Source organism: Pteropus alecto, unplaced genomic scaffold, assembly GCF_000325575.1.
Source record: "Pteropus alecto unplaced genomic scaffold, ASM32557v1 scaffold86, whole genome shotgun sequence".
Classification (NCBI taxonomy): domain Eukaryota; kingdom Metazoa; phylum Chordata; class Mammalia; order Chiroptera; family Pteropodidae; genus Pteropus; species Pteropus alecto.
Genome location: NW_006442109.1, coordinates 26,607,223 through 26,630,076, shown reverse-complemented (window position 1 = coordinate 26,630,076; position 22,854 = coordinate 26,607,223). Strand labels below are relative to the sequence as shown.

Sequence of the window (22,854 nt, the reverse complement as noted above, 5' to 3'; positions counted from 1 at the left end):
CCTTTTTGTCCCATTTAGCCCCCAATGGATTGGATGATGCCCATCCACTTTGGTGAGGATGAATCTCCTTGCTCTGTCTGCTGAATCAAATTCTAATCTCTTCCAGAAACTCTCATGGACACATCCAGACATTCTGTTTTACCAGCTATCTGGGTATCCTTAGGCCCATTAAGTTGACTCAAAATTAATCACCGCAATTATATTTCTTTTTTAAATGAGATGGGTTTTCTGGACCATTAGAAGGAGGTGCTTGTCAAATGGGCAGGAATGGGCCAACAAAACCTTCTTAGTTTCACGGCTCCAGGGTTCCCTCTTTTGTTAATGCCGAGTACTTAAACAGTACTTTCTTGTATTTATATCTTTAAATGCTGCATTTTGCTAATATAGTACTTTATATGTCACTCATGCACACAATCTGAATTTTGCATCTCTCTTACCCACAGTATTGCTGCTACTCCCAATCTGGTTTCTATTTTTTATCAGTTTTCCACAGGGTGAGGCTTTTTCTTTAATGAAGGCAGTATTTAGTGGTTATTTATACAAGTGTAGAAGGCTTAGACTACCACCAAATTGTTTCTCTCAATAACAGTTTAATTTAAAGCATGTAAGGACTTCTCTTAGCTTGGCTGATAATTCTCAGTCCTGATTGTCCAGGTTTCCTGTTGAGTGGGGTTCTCCCTATTTTGGGGTCATTGGCAACTTTTCAGTTCTGTAGCTCTTACTCAGTATCCTTTCACTTTCCACCACTACCACGGCATAAGTCCTGCTGCTGTTGGTGTTTTGAGTCTATCTGCCCATACTCTGGAATTCATGGAGATTCTGTTATCTAGTTTTGTTGAACTAGGGTTTTTCCTTTTGTTATCTTGCATAGTGTACATGGTTTTCAGGAAGTTTTGAGGAGACTCAGAAACTATATTGTTGACATGATTATACCACCCAACTCTGGATATCTTTTAAATTTATTAATGGTGCCCTCTGTTGTACAGCAGTTTTAAATTTTAATGCAGTCAAGCTGTGAACAATTTGTCAGATTATATAATTTATTTTTCCTAATAGTGTCCAGCTACTCTAGTATAAGCATGGAGAAGACTCCTTAGTGACCTCTCCCCGCCAATTATAAGTGCCTTGGTATTTTCAGCTCCTCATCCCAAAACCCTTTCTTTCTTCTTTGCCTTCAGTGTTACCCTCCTAGAATATTCTAATGTCTTAAAACTAAAGCAATGTTTTTTTGTTTTTTTTTTTGTTTTTTTAACTCCAGATACCTTTTCCTTAAATGAAAACTTATGTAGAAACTCAAAATGAAGTATCACAACTATCTAAGTTTGGCACTTTTTCCTCTCTCTGGTCTACTTTTGTCTCATGCTTTTTGATACATAGTCTGAAATCACTGTGATAAAAAGAAAGCAAGCTCTAAATTTTAAGTGAAGAGTCATGGATTAGAAACAGATCACACTGATTAACTTAAGGCTCAATCCCAGGTGATTGATTCAGGATCTTGGGTGAAACTAGAAAACTGTATTTTATTAACACTCTCTAGGTAATTCTAACACACAGTCAAGTTTAGGAACTATTACACTACACTTATGCTGTCCAATATAGAAGCCACTAGCCACAGATAACTTAAATTTAATTAAAATTAAATAAAAATTCAGGTCCTCAATTGCACTAGCCACATTTTAGATGTCTACGGATGCATGGGGATAGTGACTACCATACTGGAGTGCAAATAAAGAACAATTCCATCGTTGTAGAGTTCTTCTGGACAGTCCTGCTTTAAATAGTAGTCCCCACAGAAGGTGTGCATACCCAAAGGGATGTATAGATTCACTTGGATGCTATTTAAATAGAAATATTCTATTTTTCAATCAATTTTTGAAATTTTTATTTTGGGGCAATGTACTTAATGCATTAGCACAGTATTGCATGAATATAAAAAATGTACATATATAATGCATGTTTAAAAATTATTTACTGATGGAGTGTATGGTTAAAAAGTTTGGAGACGATTAAACTAAATACCTATGTTCTTTAAAGAATTTGTCTGGGCTGACAAAGATAACTTTTAACTAGAGCTCCTTTCTAGATATAGGTTTTTATACTTCAAACCCAAATCCCCAAACATGAGAGGTCCCTTTTTCTTTTTAAATATACACATATAAGATATTTTATTTCAAAAAGCACAAGAACATTATACAAGTTTTAAATTTACATTTTGCAATAAAAGATATCAATATATGCATTATTTGTATACTTCGTCATGGATGGAATTTCAATCAGTGGTATAAACATGTAGCAGTCACTAAATATAGATAGATCATCATCACAGTGAACCAAATGCATAGTTGTTATGAAATGACAAATGACCACAACAGGGTGAACTCACAGGCCATACACCAACATAATAAATTAATTATACAGATATAAGTTTTTCTTCACTGTATCATAAAAATTCCTGCTAGCCCCTCATCAAACATTAGAAAAACATAGTTTTGTTGAACTAGTTCCTCCACATACTACACCAAAGAAAATAAAGTGACTTTTTACTCATTTTGTAAGTAAACTTCATAAGCATAATTAAATTGTTTGCAATGAGGAAAGCAAACTACCAGGATATTTGAATTAGAAATCCCTTGGGCTGGGGGCAGCACTGAGACATATGTTCGTCTACAGTGCAGAGATATGAATCAATCTCAATAAGTGGAACTCAATGTGAAACGGGTTCTTTGGCACTAAAGGTCTGACTGGCCATTGCAGGATAGTCCCTCTGGCAGCTTGAGAGCTTAACTCCAGGATTTATGAAGTGAATGTAAAAAACGCTAGAACTAAAAAGTCAGTTTATCTTTGCTAAACTGGGGCCAATCAATTAGGGCAGAAGTCAGCATCTTCTGTTGCCTATTCTGGCTCAGACTTCACAGTGAGCCAATCCATCCAACAAAATTCTAAAGAAATAAAGAAAATGTTCTGATTACTTAATTATACTGGCAAACTTGACAAACTGAATACTGAATTTTCTGATCCTCACCCATTAATTGTTACAAATTGTTCAGTAAAGTTGAATCTATTTCCTGATAACTTCTCAATAATTATTCAAGTAGAAAATCAAGATCGTGATTCTGAAGCCTGTTAATGCCAATCCCTTACTGCAAAATCCACCTTTTCTCTACATAAAAATACAAAAAAAAAAAAAAAAAACTAACCCCAAATGTGCATCATCAATCACTTCACAAATATATTTTTATTTGCTTGCCTTTGCTGAGCAAAAAGGTAGGAAAACATTTACACACATATATGACAGTAGTGACCAAAGGCAAAATAAGATAGTCTTTGAATGCATCTTTCAAACTCCTAACATTACCCTAGAGACAACAGAAGCTAAAATGAAAGATTTCAATTTATCTTCTGGCTGCTGTTTTACATCACAAGTTCTTGATTTAAAAAAAAAAGGTAGTTTGCACAGATTTATGAGAGCTCAATTATTATAAACAAGATGGCTCAACCACAGCATGTTATAACAGGACACAGACTATTGATCACATGGCTTTTTGGTTGTTTGTACTAGTCATAAAATCATATTTTATGAAAAGGTTACACACAGATAACGAATGAAGGATTTGTCTTTTACAAAGACACAGGAGGTTGCAGAATTGGCTTAAATTTGATTGTTCTAATTTACAGCTGTCATGCTCCATTCATTGAGGGAATTTTCTTTTCCTCGTTCTATAGATAAGTTACATCAGAACTGCATCAGGTTTCTAAGAGTCAAACAGGATGGTGCCACAAGAGATAAGTGAACTCATTTTAGAAACTTGCCTTCGGAAGATAGAAAGTATAATTTCAAAACTCAACAAAGCTATTTGTGGTCAGAAGTGCAGATGGCAGGCTCTTTGTCCCATTAGGGATGAATAATGAATGCATTATCCTAATTCTTCTTGAGGTCTACAGTGGGGAAAAAAGCTTTCCCACACTGGCAGAAATTTGCCTTGGAAATGGCAAATCTGTCCATATAGAGATTTAGTTTAATTTCTGGCTGAAACAGTAAGTGGTATATTGAGGCTATTTCCTTAAAAGAAAAATGATAAAAATGTTACTTTTTGAAAACTTTCTCAATTGAAGTATATTGCACGGTTCTGTAATTCCTCTTTAGCTGCAAGGAAGACAATCACAGATTATTAGAATCCTGTCAGTGATCCAATGTTAGCTAAACTAAACTGGGGGCATAGGAGAGGACACCAAATACAAAACTGTAGAAGAGTTAACTAACATATAAAAATGTCCACAACTGCTTCATGTGACTTCATTGACCAGGGAGATGGAATGGAATGGGATAGATTAAGAAGGGAAATGAGTTTTCTGAAATTTTAGCAGAATCAGTCACTTGGGGTGAAGAATCATTCCTTTAGTGTTTTAGAACATAAGACATATTGGTCTATGTTCTTATTTATCCCTTTAAGCATATATTCACTAATTTAAGTAATACTCCATTAAGGAATATTTTATTGATTTATATGAATCTAGACACAACTGGACAAGGAGCAAAACACCCTCCAACCCTTCCCCAGCCCTCAAAAAGGTCTCCATAATTTTGAATCAGTCTTCTTTACTGTCTTCATTCGTGATTGTCCCAAGGCAGAGTCGGAGTTCATAATGACTGCCAGTTGAATCCAAATAACATCTGATTAGTTTCCTGGCTCCTAGCAATCTCTTCTATAATGCAGTGCTGTTGCCACACCAAATGGAGCTTCCGATACCGCTCACGAGATAAATGAAGGGGGTTGCCCCTCCTTTAGGAAAAAAGAGCCAACAACATGTAAGTTTGAATCAAATAACTGCCACACTTCATTGCTTAAATTAGTCTGAACTCTTGAAATGTTCTTAGAGCTGAGAGAAATCACCAGTACAGGGTTTTAAAAGGGATATTTTCGCCATCACCACTGATCACTATAAATGTGATTAGCTAATCAAGCAGAAATTTACTTCTCGATTATTCAGAAAATACATCAAGTATACCATGGGCATTATGGCACCTCATTTAAATGGCTAGCAAGGTTTCTAACTTGAAGCAGCTCTATTCTTTTTTGGGTGGTTAGTGAGTGGTGCTCTAATGGCTTTTGGGCTTCATGTAGTCTATCTACCTTTGATTTCTCATCTTCACATAGTAGAGGTTAGGTCTGAGATAAAACACTAAGCCCTCCAATTATATTCTGGTCCTTAGAAATACTTAGTTATAGTTGTCCTTATGACAAAACAAACTTGCTGGCGATTAGCAAATATTTCAATAAAATTACTTCACAACAATTCTAAGGCTGTGCAGTTTGTAACACTATGTAACAGCTAATTCAAATGACTTAACGTTTGGCTGTTGCTAACATGAAGAACTGAGAGATGCTCATTCTTGAGGCACTCAAGCGTCTCAGCTAGTTGGATATTTTCAAATTACCTAATTAATTTAAAATTCTGCTTCTTTGTACCTTTTTGGAATAACTCAGATCTCTTATCATCAGTCATTTACTACTGTCACCATTCAGGTCTTTTTTCTCTCTATCCGAAGACTATCTATACAGGTCAAATGCTGTCACAATAAAAACAAACGTCTGCATGATCAAAGCAGCCCAAACCCTACGTAGTAAGACTATTTATTCCAAGCAACATTAAAAAAAAAAAATGAAATTTCAGTTAAACAAAAAGAGACAGTTTATGGTAAAGGGTTCTAATCTTAATATGTACTTTTGGGACCACTGTGCCTAACACCAGGAAAGATATAGAAAAGTTTAGGATTCTAAATATTTTGCTTTGCTAAAGCAAAGAAAGCTGATATAGCTGGCAATTAAAAAGCTTCAAGTATTGCAATGGAAACACTGAACATCCATTTTAAACTCAAGTCCTTCACTGGACACTACAGATTTCTTTCTTTTATATGTCAGTGTTGATTAAACCTCCTAAGTAATTCTGAAAAAAGGTTGATTAAAACTAGTAAGAGCACGTAAACATTAGGATGGCTGGTATCTTTAAAAATTTTGGATAAGTATTACCCTCAAGTTTTGGAGAAGCACAAAGTTGTTGAGAATTGTTACATATTTAATATTTTTAATTTGCAGTTATTTAAAAGTATCTCTCAATATTTACCATTAGCTTTTGTGTTTAAAGAACTATTACCATCCACATATAATAACGTGACTAAAATTAAAAAACAACAATAACAACAACAAAAACCCTTACTTTAGGCCAGGATCTGTTTCTCCATATTCATCCAAGTAAGGGGCTGGATAGGCACAGCCTCTGGCTTTACCTTCAACCAGGACCACTCTGCATTCTCTGATTCTGAAGGATAAAATAGCCAACAGGAACTATTAAGTGCTTGTGTGCAAATGATAGGTACTGCATCAAAGTTAATCTGGAGAAAAGACATGGCCCATATCTGTTAGGAATTCAGTGTAAAGATAATATAAATGTAAACAAATAGACTAAATTGTGTTTTGTTTAAACAAAAGAGAATGAACACTGCAACTTTTGTTGAAGCTGTGGGAAAGGACCCCTGGACTTAGGGAAATAATATTGACTGAATATACTGAAAAGAGAAAGGAATGATGTCCTACTTGAGCCACAGATACCCTGGAAAATGGTGACTGGAGTAGTTACGTTTCATGACTTATGACCTGGAGTGGGGATGGAGCTTAACAGAAGAAAAGAACCACATTTCCCAGTCTGATAACCTCAGGCCACAAAGGTGGTCATTTAGGAAAATGTCAAGCTTTTCCTGGGTAGAACTAGCCTCTAATAGTATAGATTAAAAAGAACCACTGCTACCTTGAAGGTACTTGGGACTCTTACAGCAGAGAAATGAAGACATAAAAAATAATGTTTATGTACATGTGTACAGAGGTAATAAGTACTATAGTTCTTATAGTGATGAGTACTATAGAGAGAAATTATAAACAGCCAGATAGATAGTGGGTTTACTCGCTGTAGGTTCCCTAGAAGAAAATAGGTGTTGGAGTTTGGCTTCCATACATTCATTCCCCTTATTCCAATCGATGCCTGCACATGATTATATAATCCATAGGCGGTGAGGTAAACAGAAGCTATATTACATGGGGAGAATGGAAAGAAAAAGCACAAGCATTCATTCTAAATGTTATCTCTTTCTCAGGCAACTTGTATTCTTCTTTTCATAAATATGAGTGACTATTGTTCCACTCTCAGTCTTTTGCTGACAGACCGGGGAAAATGATGGTTGATTGATAGAGGAAATGAAGAAAACTAGAACAATCAAAGGACAACCTAAAGTAACAATTTCAAGTACTTTTTCAATGTAAGTTTTAGAACAGCAAGCTCTTTCACTATATCTGAGTATTACATAATACCAGAGTAATCAAAATAAAGTCATCATATTTGTTTAAGATTTTCCACAAATAATGAAAATGTGAGCAGAATCCTTATTTATTTATTTTTTTACTATTTATTCTGTATTATCTTCTCAAATGCTATCTCATGTGAATAACAGGTCTATACTCTAACTTCTGATATCATTTCCTATCAACATACTGTCCTGCCATAATGGCCTCCAGATTGGACCTCAGTTTCTTAAGTTCATTATGGAAGCTTCCAGATCACTCACTACTCACTTCAGGAAAATGCAGACACCAGCTCCACAGTGAAGTGCATGAAAAATGCAAGCTCCAACCTCTTCCCCATTCACGGTTTCTTGGCAGCAAATGTTCTGAGAACATAGTATGGCCCCGCAGAAAAGACAGAGGACAGGGTTCTTTCGCTCATCATCTGCAGACCGTGGGCACCTCAAGAGGGAAGAAAACATTCAGTATGGCGGAGAAACAAAAAAGTCTGATATATCTACTTAGCAATGAAACACATTTTCATCACTGGCTGCTCTGCTGCAAGGAAAGGTCTTTAAAACATAAGGAAACATTTAATTAGATGATTTCTCTTTAGTACTTTCTCTTAAGAAAACTTAACAAAAAAATCTTCTGATTAATCCATAGTAAGAAAATTCATTATTAAATATTGTATCCTGATAATTCCCATAAAGGTTGGCAATTAAATATGCCTTGAGATTGAGATGCACTTATAGAATCCAGTCTTCATCTGACATAACTTATTTATAGTCAAATGTCTCCTCTTGATTGGTTTAGTCAAGCTTGTGTCTTCGATGTTGGAGGACTATGACTTAGTAGGTGCACAATTTGTTTTAAAAATCATGAAATGCAGTAAGGGTTAAAACACATTTCTCCCCCATTTCTTTAAGGTATTATGATCCTTAGTGTTGAAATGAGAGACTGCAGGCTTTGAGTTGAAGTCCCTTTCCATCTGGAAACACAGCAAGTCTTAGGGGGAAAAAAGTGACAGAGTTGACGGAATTGAACCAAGCAGTACTTTGAGATCCAACTATTTTACATAGTGGCATGGTACGGCCTTGTTATAATTCCACCCAACCCTCCCAGCCCCACCCCCGCCTCACTGCCAAAAGGGTATCAATCTCTGAATCAAGGCTATCTTTTTTTTTTTTTTAAATGCTTCCCATGCTCCTATATCTGCTATATACTGGACATAATGGAAACATCAAGAATTCCTTAATTTGGGCAGTAAAAAGTAAATGAAACCGCAAGAAAAGTCCAGCAAGGTCCACAATGGGATCAGAATAAAGAGCACCAAAAAGAATCTCCAAGAGCGTATTAACATTTTAGTCTCTGATCCCCAGTTTCTTAGGCAAGATAAAAACAACGCACAATTGTCTACAAAGAAGCAAAGGGACTCTGTGCAAAGGTATTCCATGCCAGTCTCTAGTAGATGACAGGGCTATTTTCACTTCCAGGGTGTTGCTTCAGAACATAATTTATAGCTCTTTTTGGATAAAGCCAACATCTTCTTTCAACTTTTGCGCCAAATGGCTGAGTCAGAGTCACTAGCCATCCTATAGAGAAAAATGGGGGTGATGCCTAAAGTATAATAACTAAGCAGACACCCTACATTAGGGATAGTCTTACTGTAAACTAGTGGTGACAATAAAACTGGAAAAGATCGTAGGACTTATTTTCATTTCTACTTGAAACCAGTAAGTAGTAATATCATCCAGGAGGATTGTCACTGATTAATACCTAACGCTCTTTTTGGATCGTCGTAAGAGCTAACAGCATAATAACCTTTAATGCTTGGAGGATAATACCTATTCGCTGGGCTTCTATGGTAGCATTGCAGCCCTATAGTAAGGAAAATCACTGAATTCAGAGCTGGAAGCAATCTTTGAAAATATCTAGCTATTTTTGAGGTCTAAGAGGTAAAGTAGCTCAACCACTTTAGTTGGCTGACCTTAATCTGCATGAGACAGCAGTAAAGGAGTTAACATCAAGGTCAATGCAAGGCTGGAATATAGGCTGCAGAAGTCCCAGCTGGGCCATTTTAATCCCTGGCTTCCTGGCTCGGAGCATTCCTCAGTCATTCTGTAGGGCAGTGATTCTCAAAGTGACTCAATGTTAGGTTCTTCAAGCCCTCAGAATGATCCTAAACCGCTACACAAAACAGCACAGTCCCTTACTTTGGTTCCTTCAAATGATAGCAAGTTATTTAACATATGGCTAAGGACTACTAATAGTCACCTTGTTCACCAAAACAGTTAATTGGAATGATTAATTGATATCCTTAAAACAAAATTTAAGAGTTACTTATATTTACTGGGAGCTCTAATTAAGTTTGCTAAGAAGTTTGACTGCTGCACAATGCTTAGTAACATTACAAAACTCCTAACTGATCTTTGTAATTCCTGCAATTTGGGAAAAAAAATGCTCTGTTATCAGTATATCATCAATGACGTTGATGGCTTTAGCATTCAGGTTGCTGAGATTCTTGCCTTTTAATTACAAGTTACTGCTAGTTTCATGTCATCATTATCAATCTGGTTTGCAATGGGTGGTAATGTGATGACACCTGAGTGTCAAGGATATATAATGGCATCAATAATAATTTTGGCTTATTATTTTCAAGACATGAAGCACTGTGATTCAAATATAAAAAATATTCACATACCGATGGCCAAAGCAGATATGAATATAATTTCTCCACTCAGTGACATTTCACTGGTGTTCTGCTCATAAAATTATGCTATTCAAATAACTTACATTATAGCAAGATAAGTATAAAACAAAAATTATTGTTAACTTTATAGGACATTATTTTGTCACAGAGAATCATGTGTTTAAGCTCATGTTGTTCTCTTATAAAAGTAACTAATTAGGTAATTCATACATGGTATTAGTAATGAGTATAATATAACTTGTTAATTTTGCCTCTCCAGTCCCAACTATTGAGTATTTTTTTAATTTGAAAGTGATCAGTGAAAAGGAAAAGAAAGATAAAGGAAGGTTTGAGAAACACTGCTTTAGAGTACTGTTTAATCTGACTGAGGTAGCGGGGTCATGGTGCCAAAATGAGCAAAAGAGGTGTACTCCACTCTCCACTGGCCAAGCTTGAACCAGAATTATAATGTTATTATCTGTTTACTGTTATAATAAGCTTCCATGTAAGATTTTGTTTGGGGGAAAAAAGGGTCCCTTAGTGTTATTTCAGTGAATGAAGGTGGTTACCACACTGTAATGCACGTAAAACAGTGTTTAATGACACATGCATAAAAAATATTTCTAAGAGTTCTATTCACTTGTGAAGTTGAAAATAGTGTTATTTCAGTGAATGGATATGCTGACCACACTGTTCTGCATATAAAACACCGTATAAAGATATATGAATAAACAATGATTCTTAGACTGCTAAGGAAAAAAAAGTTCTTGTATCTTTAAAAAAAAAATTGAGGAAGGATGTCACAGAAGATGATGGAGTAGGCTCCAGCAATCAGTTCCTCTACTGAAACAACTATTGATCTGGCAAGAACTGTATGAAACAACTACTTTGGAACTTCTAGAGTGTAGATGAATACTTGCAGTGTCCAGAGGAGTGGTTTGACAAAGAAAGAGACTTGTAAATTTTAGTGAATTGTGCTGTTTTGTGTAGCGGCTACCATCCCTTATCTCCCAGCCCCATAGCAGGTAGCTATGGGGGTGGCTGCCTGTAATTCTAATGCAGTTGCTGGTGCTAGGATGGGTTATAGGAACCTTGTCCTCAAAAATCAGGGGTGTATATTTAACTTTGCCTGGCAGTTCACCGAGGGGCTGGTACAGAGACTGGCTATTGTTTCAAACACCATGGGCTGAAGTAGCTTCCTTTGCAGTGATGGCAGAGGGGTTTTAAAGAGAGAGAATATTCTTTATATTTTTTTCTTCTCTTTTCTTATTGGATCCAGGCACTTAGGAAATCTGTCTATTCACTGGCTGACCACAGAAATAACGAAACAGAGACTTCAGTGAACACACAAGGAATAAAGTTTGGAAAAGTCACTAAACAAACAGTTAACTGCAGCCTTTATCAAGTGACAATGGCAATTCCTGAGGAGGGAGAATTATCTGATTTCCAGAGTTACTAGATTAAGATATTCAAAATGTCCGGTTCTTAACAAACTTATAAAGCTTACAAAGGAACAAAAAGGTATGATCCATTTATGGAAAAAAAAGAAACTGATGGAAATCATCCCCGAGGAAACCCAGGCATGAGACTTAATAAACAAAGACCTTAAATTAACTCTCTTAAATCAACTCTCAAAGAGCTGGAGGAAACCAGTGACAAAGAACTGAAGGAAATGAGGAAAATGTATGCGAGACGAATATGAGTAAAGAGAAATTATGAAAAGATAACAAACAGAGAAGTACAACAGTTAAAATAAAACACTAGAGAGGTTCAACAGCATATTTGAGCAGGCAGAGGATTCAGTGAATTTTAAGACAGGGCAATTGAAATTACTGAGTCAGAGAAGCAGTAAGAAACAATAATAATTAAAAAAAAAAAGAAAGGAACAGAGCCTAAGGGATTTATGAGATACCATCAAGTATACCAAGATACACATATATTATGGGAGTCTCATAAAGACATGAAAGGGAAAAGAATTAAAGAAATAATGGCCAAAAACTCCCCTAATTTTTTGCAAGACATGAATCTACACATCCAAAAGTGAAACTGAACTACGAAGACAAATTCAGAGATTGACACTGAGACACATTATAATCAGAGACAGTGTTAACGTATGCTATTGAAACTAAGTGGTATCAATTCAAACTAAATTTAGGATGTTAAGTATAATCCTTATGGATACCTAGCAAAGTTGCAGGTATGAGATCAACGCATAAAAATTAGTTGTGTTTCAATATACTAGCAATGAACAATACAAAAAGAAAATTAACAAAACAATTCCATTTACAATAGCATAAAAAGAAACACACACAAAATATCTAGGAATAAAATTAACCAAAAAGGGAAAGACTTGCACATTGAAAGTTACAAACATTGCTGAAAGAAATTAAAGGAGGCCTAAATACGGGAAGGCATTCACATTCACGATGCCAAAGTTCAAGGAAAACTTTGCAGAAATGGAGAAGCCAATTCTCAAATTCATATGTAACTGCAAGGCGTCCCAAATAATCAAAATGATATTGAAAAGGAAAAAGCTGAAAGTCTTAAAACATTATAATTTCAAAACTTACTACAAAGCTACAATAATTAAAAGTGTGGTATTAGCATAAAAATAGACATATAGACTACAGGAACAGAACTGAGAGTCTAGAAATAAACCCAAATATCTATGACCAACTAATTTTCAATATAGGTGCCAAGACTATTCAATGTGGGGAGAAGAGTCTCTTGAAAAATGGTGCTGGGACAACTGAAAACCAGTTGAAAAAAGAATGTAGTTGGACTTCCTATCTTATTCCAAAAATTAACTTGAAATGGATCCAACAGACTAAATATAAGAGCTAAAACTATAAAACTATTAGAAGAAAACAGGAGAAAATCTTTATGAGCTTAGATTTGGCAATGGATTCTTTGTATTGATTGACAAAAAAAGTACACACAACAAAAGAAAAAAGATAGATAAAATGGACTTTTATGCATCAAAGGACATTATGAAGAATATGAAAACATAACCTGGAGAATGGGGTAAAATATTTGCAAACTAAAAATGTGATAAGAATTTAATATCCAGAATATATAAAAAACTGTCACAATTCAACCAAACAGTCCGATTGTAAAATTGGAGAAGGACTTGAACAGACATTTCTCCAAGAACATATACAAATGTGAAAGAAGCACATGAAAATATGTCTAACATCACTGTTTATTAAAGAACTATATATCAAATCACAATGAGCTACTATTTTACACCCACTAGGATGGCTTTAATGAAAAAACAAAAAATAAATGTTGATGAGGATATGGAGAAATAGAAGCTGGTGGGACTGTAAAACGTTATAGTTGGTGTGGAAAACAGTTTAGTGGTTCTTCAAAAAGTTAAACATAGAATCACCATAATGACCCAGCAATTCCACACCTAGGTAAAATTAACCAAGGGAAATGAAAATATATGTCCATAGAAATTGTAAATGAATGTTTATAGTAGCATGATACAGAATAGTCTTAAGAGGAAACAACTTAAATGCCCATTAATGGATGAATGAACAAAAATATATGTCCACATAGAAACTTGTAAAAGAATGTTTATAGTAGCATGATACGAAATAATCATAAAGGGAAACAACTTACATGCCCATTAAAGGATCAATGAATAAACAAACTCTGGTATATACATACAATGAAATACTATATAGCCAAGACAGAAATGAAGTACTGAAACATGCTACAACTTGGATGAACCTCGAAAACATTATGCTAAGTAGAAGAAGCCAGATACAAAAGGTCATATATTGTATGATTTCTTAACTAGAGCAAGGTGAACACTGTGACTACACTAAATGCCGCTGAATTTAACACTTTGTCATGGTTAATTGTATATTATGTGGTTTTCACCTCAAAAAAAAAGAAAAAGATTAACAATCACTTTTAGAGGATGCTCAGTAGTCATTTTTAAAAAGTTTGCTAGTAATAGTGTATACCAATTGCACACTTAAAAAAAATTAAATATGTATTTCTTCTTACCTGAAATGAGAAGCTTGATTTAGGAGGCAGCTATAGTCATCAGGAAGCTCTATCAAACTATTTCTTTTCCTAGGGTATCTAAAAATGTAACGTAAAAGGCAATTTTATTTATGAGTAAACAACCTACATCAAAAATTGACCAACAGAAGAATGTCTTAAAAATAACAAAAGGATCCATACTTGTAATTCATAGTAATTTCCACTATTGACTAAATTAAATCCAAATTTCTCAGCCTAGAATTCCAAATCTTTCATCAGCTAGCTTCCTTTCTAAATGCAACTTCCACTATTTCCTAAGACTAAATTGTTCTCGCTAGATTTCTATACTGTCTAGGAAGGTAACATAAAACAGTTTGAAATACAACAGAACTAGTTACAAACCAAGCCTATATTTTCTGATCTATAAACTGAGGAGGATGAATATATTATACTTTATCAATCATAAGGCACACTGTCAATTTAATAACACATTTTTGGGGTGGGGGAGGAGAAACATAAAAGACTCATGCTGATTTAAGAAATGATATATGAACAATAGTATTAAGGAACCTCATGGAGTTCTTGAGGACTCATTAAGATATTGAAGTGAAACATAATATACTTAGTACTTTATACATGTTCGCAAATATTATTCATTCTCACCATACTGGTAGATACAACAAAAGCCTTGCTTGCATGTCTTGGAAAAGGTCAACTGAATAACATGGAATTCTGTTTTCAAGCCTTGAGCAATATAAATTCTATAATTCCTTCTATGTTCAGCTAAAACTTATGTTCTCTAAGACTAATGTCGTGTCATTAAGAATTTTACTCCAAATTTCTATAGCATTAACAGTATATTCCATATGTTATTAAACTTTCTCTTCTGTCTTGAGTTTATATACATAATTAGATGATAAGTCACCCATTACGTGTTATGTCTTCTAATTCTCCCAGAGTATTTTAGTACTACGCTGAGCAAACATGTTTAAAAGGCACACAGTGAATTGAAATAAAGGAAAAATGATATGAGATTAACAGTCCTGAAATATGTATTCATCTTTTAAACTTTTCTTTCTATTCTAAAATCTTTCTTTTCTTAGTGATATGAACACTACGGCATATGAGCACAGGAGCTGGATCTGTAATCTCTAAATTACTAAAGCTGGGTTAAAGGGTAGACGGCATTTGTACATTTATAGTGAAGGTTAAAGAGTTGAAGGGGTGAAAAAAAGCGAGAAAAGAAGGTGACAAATGTACACTGTCTCACAGTGTTTACTTTAGCCATAGAAAAATAGTACTGGTGTCAGTATTTAAGGCTGAGAAGTCAACAACTCTGCTTGTTTATTGATGCAATTCAATTCAAATAAAAGTTAGACACTGGATGTAACGCAAGCCAGGCCCTGGAGGGGATACACAGAAGACAAGCATGCAGTTCTGGCCCTTGTTGAGTTTACTGCTTAATGATGTAGAATGCTGGCAGGTACACATGCACACATGTGAACACACACATATGAGAGGACATATTAAAATAGGCTTCAGGGAGGAGGTTATACTTGAATTAATTCTTGAGAAAGAGGTAGATTTTGACTGAGCCATAACTTAAGAGAGCTAGTGAAGTTATGGGTAGTCTTTAAGCATATAGCTAGGAAGGGAAGAGGAGGAGGGAAAAAATTCATTTATATCTTACTGCATTCTCAAAGGGAAAAAACTGTTTATAGAAATACTGTCATCACCCTCTGATTTTCATATACCAGCAGCTCCAGGATGCTATCTCCTCTTTTGCCCTTTAATAGACTTGCATTAGTTTAAGGAAGAGGAGCTGCTGGCATTAAACTATTTGGGAAAAGGGCAACCACTCCAAGAAAAACACAATTGTAGGAAAAATCTGATTTCTGGCAAAGACCTAACAGAAATGTAAGATACAATGTACTGAGTGACAATGAAGAAGACTAGAAAGAATGCTCAACAAACCACCTACTTTGGAAACATCAACTTGTAGATGAAGGAAAAGGATTGAAAAGTAAAAACCAACCTGATTATGGTGCTTTTTTGCTTCAAAAAGTTTAGTAAAGCTGGATCTGCACACCACCTATATGAGGAGCCAAGAGACAAAGCAAATAGGTCATCACAAGTTCAGTACAATATTCATCACTGGGCCATTCTCTCAAATCTTTCTATTCCTTCTTTCAAAGTTCTCTCTTGTAGACTTCTTTTATCTTACATCGTACCCTTTTTCTTCCCCCTTTCTTTTGTCCCCTAGCTTTTTGTGTCTTCCAATTTATTTTTTCCCTTTCTATTAATTTCTCTTTTTAAAGGATTTATTAATCAGAGTCCTACTAGAAAAACAAAAAAACATTTTGAGTACTTCAACAAGAGGGGCTTTAATACCAGAAATTGATAATAAAGGTAATGGAAGGGCTGAGAAGCCAACCAGGAGACAAAAAGGCAAGGTAACCCAAGGATTAACCAATAAGAGGAAGCTCCCACCCTTCCCAGGCTGGAGGAACAAAAAGAAATAGTGGTATTTATTACTGGAGCCCAGGGGCTGGGGTCACCAGTGGAATTGGAACCATAGCAGCTTTGCCTCGTAGGAACTGGAGCCAGAGAAGGGCTAGAGCCACTGCCAGAGATGCCCCACAAGACAGAGAGACTGTCTAAACATGGGCTTCTCTCATTCCCCTGGCCTCCGATATCCTGCCAGTGTTTCTCACTGGCTGAATAACAGGCAGAAGCCAACTTCCACAATAAGGAAGACTGGGAAGACCTGCAGGGTCAGTCCCCTGAACCGTAGAGCATAGGATGAGAAAAGGCTCTGAGGCAAGCAGGGACAAGAATGGTACAAAGGGAAAAAACTTTCTTTTTCAAAGTTTGAATTTTTTTCACTTAACTAAACTAGAATAGCAAGTACAAAATGTATCAATTCCAAGAACATAAAAGTAAAACTAGTATAACCTATTGTGACTGTACCCAACACAAAGCATGAAACTTATTTTTCTGATCCATTTTGACTCATTTTTATCACACTAGAGATCAGAATACCTTGTAAGAAATGAGTAAACACAGAAAAGAACCTCGTACAGAGAATGGTGACAGAAAACAAGCAGACATTCACACAAATCCTGACATGGGCATAGAGGAAAAAACACTGATTAAAGAAAAAGATAGAAAACTGAAGAGACTAAAGGAAGTCATGGGGGAAATAAAGTAAGAGTAACACAGTGAGAACTGATTATAAAAATGATGGAAAATGGTGGCAGCAAATACACGGGTAAGGAGACTGAAGGTTAGGAGGGTGGAGAGTGATCAGGAGGGCCAGAAAGTAATGGGATAGAAAAAGAGTTTTTCTGGAAGAAATACACTCCCCAGGAAGTTTAACTGATACATCTTTTATCTACCAAAGGACTTTTTTTCCTTCCTCAGTCACCCTCCTGGCATGTGTGCCAACATGTGAGATATGGCTATGGTTTGGATATAGCCTCAACTGGGGATCTTTTGATATGTAATTGTGACTTTATGGATGCTGACATGACTTTTATAGCTCCCCTCCCAATTCAGACTAGGATGATGAGACAGCAGCTGGGGAAAATAACTACAATGAATGGTAGTCATGGTGGAACAAGAAGAAATTCCAGCTGCCCATGCCTGTTAGTCTTATCCCCAATTCCTTAGTGTGCGAATTAGGAGTCTCCCAAATTTTTGCCGTCCTGTTTGATCAATGCTAATTAATTTAAAAGCTAAGCAAGTTAATTTCAGTAAAAAATTTCCAAACTGCATAACATCCCAACAATGATATTTTGTCCCCGTAGTACCTCTGAAGGAGGGGCTTTACAGTATGCCAATATTCCTGGAAAAGTAGAAATAAATTCGTGGGTAAAGATAGATAACTACAGAGTGCACTGTACTCTCCTTCTGCAGAATCTGCAAGAGAATAAAAATACATTTAATAAGAACATTATTCTTACCTGGTCAATTTGTTAATAGAGTTTCTTCATTCTTTCGTTCATTTCTACACTCTCTTTATATAGAGTATATCTCGTACTCTATAAAAATTGTGGGTGATAAATAAGCTACAATGATCCTTTAAAAGCATAAAGATGTCACCAATATCAAACCATCACATGATATAAAGTACAAAGTCCTTATTGTGGCATACAGGCCCTACATCATCTGCCCCTGGCTGCCATCTGGACCTCAAGTCCGACCACCCACTCTGTTCGTTATGCTTCAGCTATGTTCATCTTTGTATTATTCTTCGACTACATCAGGTAAAGCCTTTACATTTTATTGCTCTTCCTGCTTAGGAATACTCTTCCTTCAGTTCTCTGACCAGTTCAACCCCATCTCTTTTCTCAATGTCTCCTCACAGAGAAGACTTCCACGAGTATCTAAAAGAATTACCCACTCTGGCCCCAGCATTCTCTATTCCCATGACTTGCTTTATTTTTCTTTGCATCACTTATCATCATTTGACATTTTATCTATTTATCTGTTTATATTTGATCTCCTTCCAATAATAGAAAGGACTTTAACTTACATATTATAAGACCGACTAGATAAATAAATACATGATTTTTAAAAAATGTAAATGACAAATCTGTACTGGTAACTGCTTAGAAAGTAGCATCCTATTCTATATAGAATCGGGACCAATCTGGATCCAATAAACCCTACTGAACTGAGTTCAAGATAAAGAAGCTAATAGCCAGTAAAGCTGACCTGGTCAGTTTAATCTCAAAAGACAAAAAGGAAGTATTTATGAGCAATTTTGGTGAATCTTCCAAAATCATACATGTGTTCTGCTTTCTACCCATTTAAAGCCACAAGGAAGTCTTCTCTACTTTGATCTATATTTAAGGCAAGTAAAGTAGAAAGAAAATGATTCTGTTAAATTAAATGACCTTGGTTTGATATAGCAGGCCTTTCCCAGCTGCATTTCAATTCTTTTTTAATAAATATATGTTCAAAATTCAAATAACAGAGCATACTGTAAAGTTTTCCTCTTATGTAGCCGAACAGTTCTCTTCCTTAAAGGGAAGCATATTTCCCATTTCTTTATACCCTATCAGTTATATTCTGCATGCAGGCATTTTATAAGCTCAAGCACATATTCATTAATTATACATAGGAAAGAGCCAAGAGTACAATTATGGATTATGAGGCTGATCCAGTTTTTGGCCTGACTTTTAACCTACACCAGGGCCGGGACACACTTGTTTGGAGTGAATACTAATAAAAGAAGTAGGAAATGGAGGATTGGTTTTGCCTGCTCTCATCTTGCATTCTTAAAGTTGAAGGTAAGAAAAAAAAGTCATTTACTACTCCAATTTCATTTCCTACTTACTGGTAAACAGATCTTCAGGTGGAGTTACTCCAAGCAAATAGTGGAAAAATAATGCAGCACAGCGAAGGTAAGGGGTGATGCCATTCTTCAATGAGATCCATAAATACCAGCCAGGAATACCACACCCAATGTACCTGACAGGCAATAATTTCAAAACAGAATACCGATCAGACTAAAATCCTAGATTATAAACACATCCCCCTTTAAAAACATAGCTAAGTATTTAATTTTTTATTCATTCAATTTTTAAACATTTAACATAAAATACTTAACGCCAAAGCTTCAGTCTTTAAATCTCCTAATAGCTTCCTAAAGAAAACCACAAATCGTGCATCTTTTACTATGTAGATTTTTAAGACAAAGAACTACTTTCTTTTTTTTGAAAAGTAGAGCAGATATATTTATCAGTAACTAACCAAAGTAGCTAAGTTCGCTTAAAAAAATTGATGCTTTCCTGATTTCTGTATTAAAATTAACTGGTGATTTGTAGGGCAGTGAAACTATTCTATACAATACTGTAATGTAAACTATACACTTTAGTTTATAACAATGCATCGATATTGGTTTATCAACTTTAACAAATGTACCACACTAATGCAAGATGTTAATAACAGGAGAAACTGGTGGGGAGAGGGAGTAAATGGAAACTCTATACTTTCTGTTTAATTTCTATGTAAACCTAAAACAGCTCTAAAAAATAAAGTTTATTAACAAAAATACACACACAGAGTACCTAATGTAAAAAAAAAAAAACTTATGAAGATGAAAACAAAGAGAGAAACTTGGTAGCAGGTGAAGCTCAGTAGATCACTCCTATGTACTTCTTGTTTTAACCTCTGCATTGCCAATATATTTCACATATTACTCATAACAGCCTTAAAAAACATCTAATTAGTTAAGTGCGTCAACTGTATGGATTGCTTTCGAAACACAACCTATTTTCTATTTTCTATATTTATTTAAACTGGAAATGCCGCCATTTGTTAAAATTCTATCATCTTTTGCCAATGCTCCCATAACAGTTTACAAGAGTAAAGATGTGCCCAAACTTGTTTTAGTCTTAGAAACAAATAAATGGCTAGCTATTATCCTAAAAGCCCTTAATTTATATTAAAAATTGGTATTAAAATAGTTCAAAAGTTATACTGCCAAACAACTGAACAAAGACGTAGAATTATTAAAACAAAAGTGAAACACATTAGACTAATGGACTGCTACTCACCCACTTGTATACTGAGAAACTTCTGCCAAAAAAGAAGATGCAGAACGAGCCTCTTCGCTCTCTTCTTGAACCGGAGCTAGGGGGAGACCTGAAAAAGGAATTCTGAAAGATAAATCTATAAATTTGCATTCAATTTATAAATTATACCTCAATTTCATGGTTCCAGGATAATAAACAATGCTAACTCAAGTGAGGTTCTATCTCTTGTTCTCTAACTAACTAGTTAATTCTGATATTAAAACTGTTAGGTAAATCTATCAGTATATTAGCTGGAGAAACAAACAGGGCAGAATCAGAGCCTTGCTAAACATGGATATTCAATGAATACTTATTATTATATATATTTAAACAGCATCTATAAAGAAACAAATGAATGATCCTGCAACAAGAATCATAGAACTGAGCAATACATGATTCATCACAAGCACAATTAATTCTGCTAATAAATGATGGGCAAATGTTATTTATAGTTAACAACTGATGGGAGCTTTACCTGTGTCTATGGTAAGAAGTATCTGAAGCATGTGTGCCATGGTGATCAAGTGGAAGAGATAAAGGTGGTTATATGAAGAACTAATTGATGAAGGCTGCAGATCAATAGTGTCATCCCAATACAGGGATGGGAATGCTAATACAGCACCTACCTGAGAAAAAATGGACATCAAATGGGTAACAACAAAGACCAACACAAATTAATTTCATAACTAAATGTAAAGGGCACCAATGCTGCATTGTTTTCTTGTTTTTGTTTTTTTTTTTAAATAAACATCCAATTTCCCCTAATTATTCAACAGAACATCTTAGAATACAATGTACCATAAATGAAGGACAAAAGTCATCACCAAACAGGTTATTCCTTTGCTGGGTCTACTTATTCTGTTCTAGGTAGTAGTCTCAATCCTGTGGGGTTCAGAAGATTCAATATTATAATCACTTGGGGAACTCTTAAAATAACACTGATACACAGGCCCCACCGCAGTCCAACCAAATCAGAATCTCAGGGGTTAGGGCCCAGTTTACTAGCATGCTTTTCAAAATTCTCCCAAGAGATTCCGAAAGACAGGGTTGACAACCACTGGGTTGAGGCCTGGATAATGAGGGATAAGGATACTGGCTAACTCTGCATCCACAAACTCCACACTCTCAATCTTACCACTGTTCTCTCTAGAGAACTTGTTTCGAAGGAATGGAACCATCACAGGGATGGAAAAGCTCTACAAGAAACTCACAAAAAGCTGCCATCCATCCACAGATGTTTGGGAGAAGCCTAGCTATGTCCAAGGCTGGGTCCCTGTCACCAAATAATTAATGATTTTAAGATAGCTCCTATAGTCACTCATTGCTTAGAATGTAAACAAGTAAAGAAAAAGGGGAAGGGGGAAGCATTACATATTAGAAAACGTTTGCTTGTATAGACACTAACTAAATATAAACAACTAGAACAAGACCTATTACAATGTAAAGAGTAAATGTGCTTTCATTTTTAAAGTCAAATCTGTACCTATTTGTAAATAATATCGACAAAAGTAACAAATTCATAGTTTGAACACCAATAATTTGTAATCTTGAAAAAAGACCATGAATTTAAATGAGGAAAACACATGAAATTATAAATTTGAGTGCTTTTTAATAAAATTTAATACTTACCAAAACGTGAAATAGATCTACAGACAGAAGGCAAGGTGTATCTTCTGATTTTAGGTTAGGAAGAACAACTAAAATAAAATAAACAAACAAACAAACAAACAAACAAACAAACAAATAAATGTAATGCAGTCAGTAAGACAGCAATGTAGTTAAATATAATGCAAGATATAAGCATTTAAAACAAAAATACAACAAGGTTATAAAATAAAGAAACTGATAAACCAGTATATCATACCTTTAAGATATGAGAACCATAATTAAATAGAAACTAAACTGAAAAAAGGCTCCTAGAAAGCCTTGGATACAATTTAAAGGTTGAAAGATAAGATATAGGAGGAAAAGGTAAACAAACTAGGATAACTTAAAGAGAGATTGTTCAATAAATATTTGCTAAATGAATAAGAAGAATTAGTGTTATAGAATGTTTCTACCACTCCCCCCCAACCCAACTATACATTTCTAAATGTTCTGTGATGCATAAAATATGTGAATAGATTTGGGAGGTGGGGAGCAGGGAGCATGGAAAGCAGTTTAAGTGAAATGAAGATGGAGCAGATTCTCCTGAACAAAATTTGTTTACATAAATTGATGATTGGAAGGAAATGCAGATAGCTCAAAA

At 35.2% G+C, this 22,854-nt stretch overlaps 1 protein-coding gene across 2 annotated transcripts in view; it reads right to left on the bottom strand.

Annotated features, from left to right (window-relative positions):
• Positions 1 to 2,193: 2,193 nt before the first annotated feature.
• UBR1 (ubiquitin protein ligase E3 component n-recognin 1) overlaps positions 2,194 to 22,854 on the bottom strand; it is a 104,812-nt gene continuing 84,151 nt past the window's right edge. The window contains exons 38-47 of one of the 2 annotated variants that reach the window (XM_006920448.3): positions 22,236 to 22,303; positions 21,082 to 21,232; positions 20,589 to 20,676; positions 19,367 to 19,500; positions 17,835 to 17,943; positions 16,058 to 16,114; positions 14,044 to 14,121; positions 7,623 to 7,793; positions 6,217 to 6,318; positions 2,194 to 4,781 (exon numbers count right to left, since the gene is read on the bottom strand). In XM_006920448.3, the coding sequence (XP_006920510.1) occupies positions 4,640 to 4,781; positions 6,217 to 6,318; positions 7,623 to 7,793; positions 14,044 to 14,121; positions 16,058 to 16,114; positions 17,835 to 17,943; positions 19,367 to 19,500; positions 20,589 to 20,676; positions 21,082 to 21,232; positions 22,236 to 22,303 (1,100 nt within the window). In that variant the 3' untranslated portion in view covers positions 2,194 to 4,639. The remainder of the gene's footprint in view (positions 4,782 to 6,216; positions 6,319 to 7,622; positions 7,794 to 14,043; positions 14,122 to 16,057; positions 16,115 to 17,834; positions 17,944 to 19,366; positions 19,501 to 20,588; positions 20,677 to 21,081; positions 21,233 to 22,235; positions 22,304 to 22,854) is intronic. The other variant, XM_025038754.1, reaches the window with a different exon arrangement.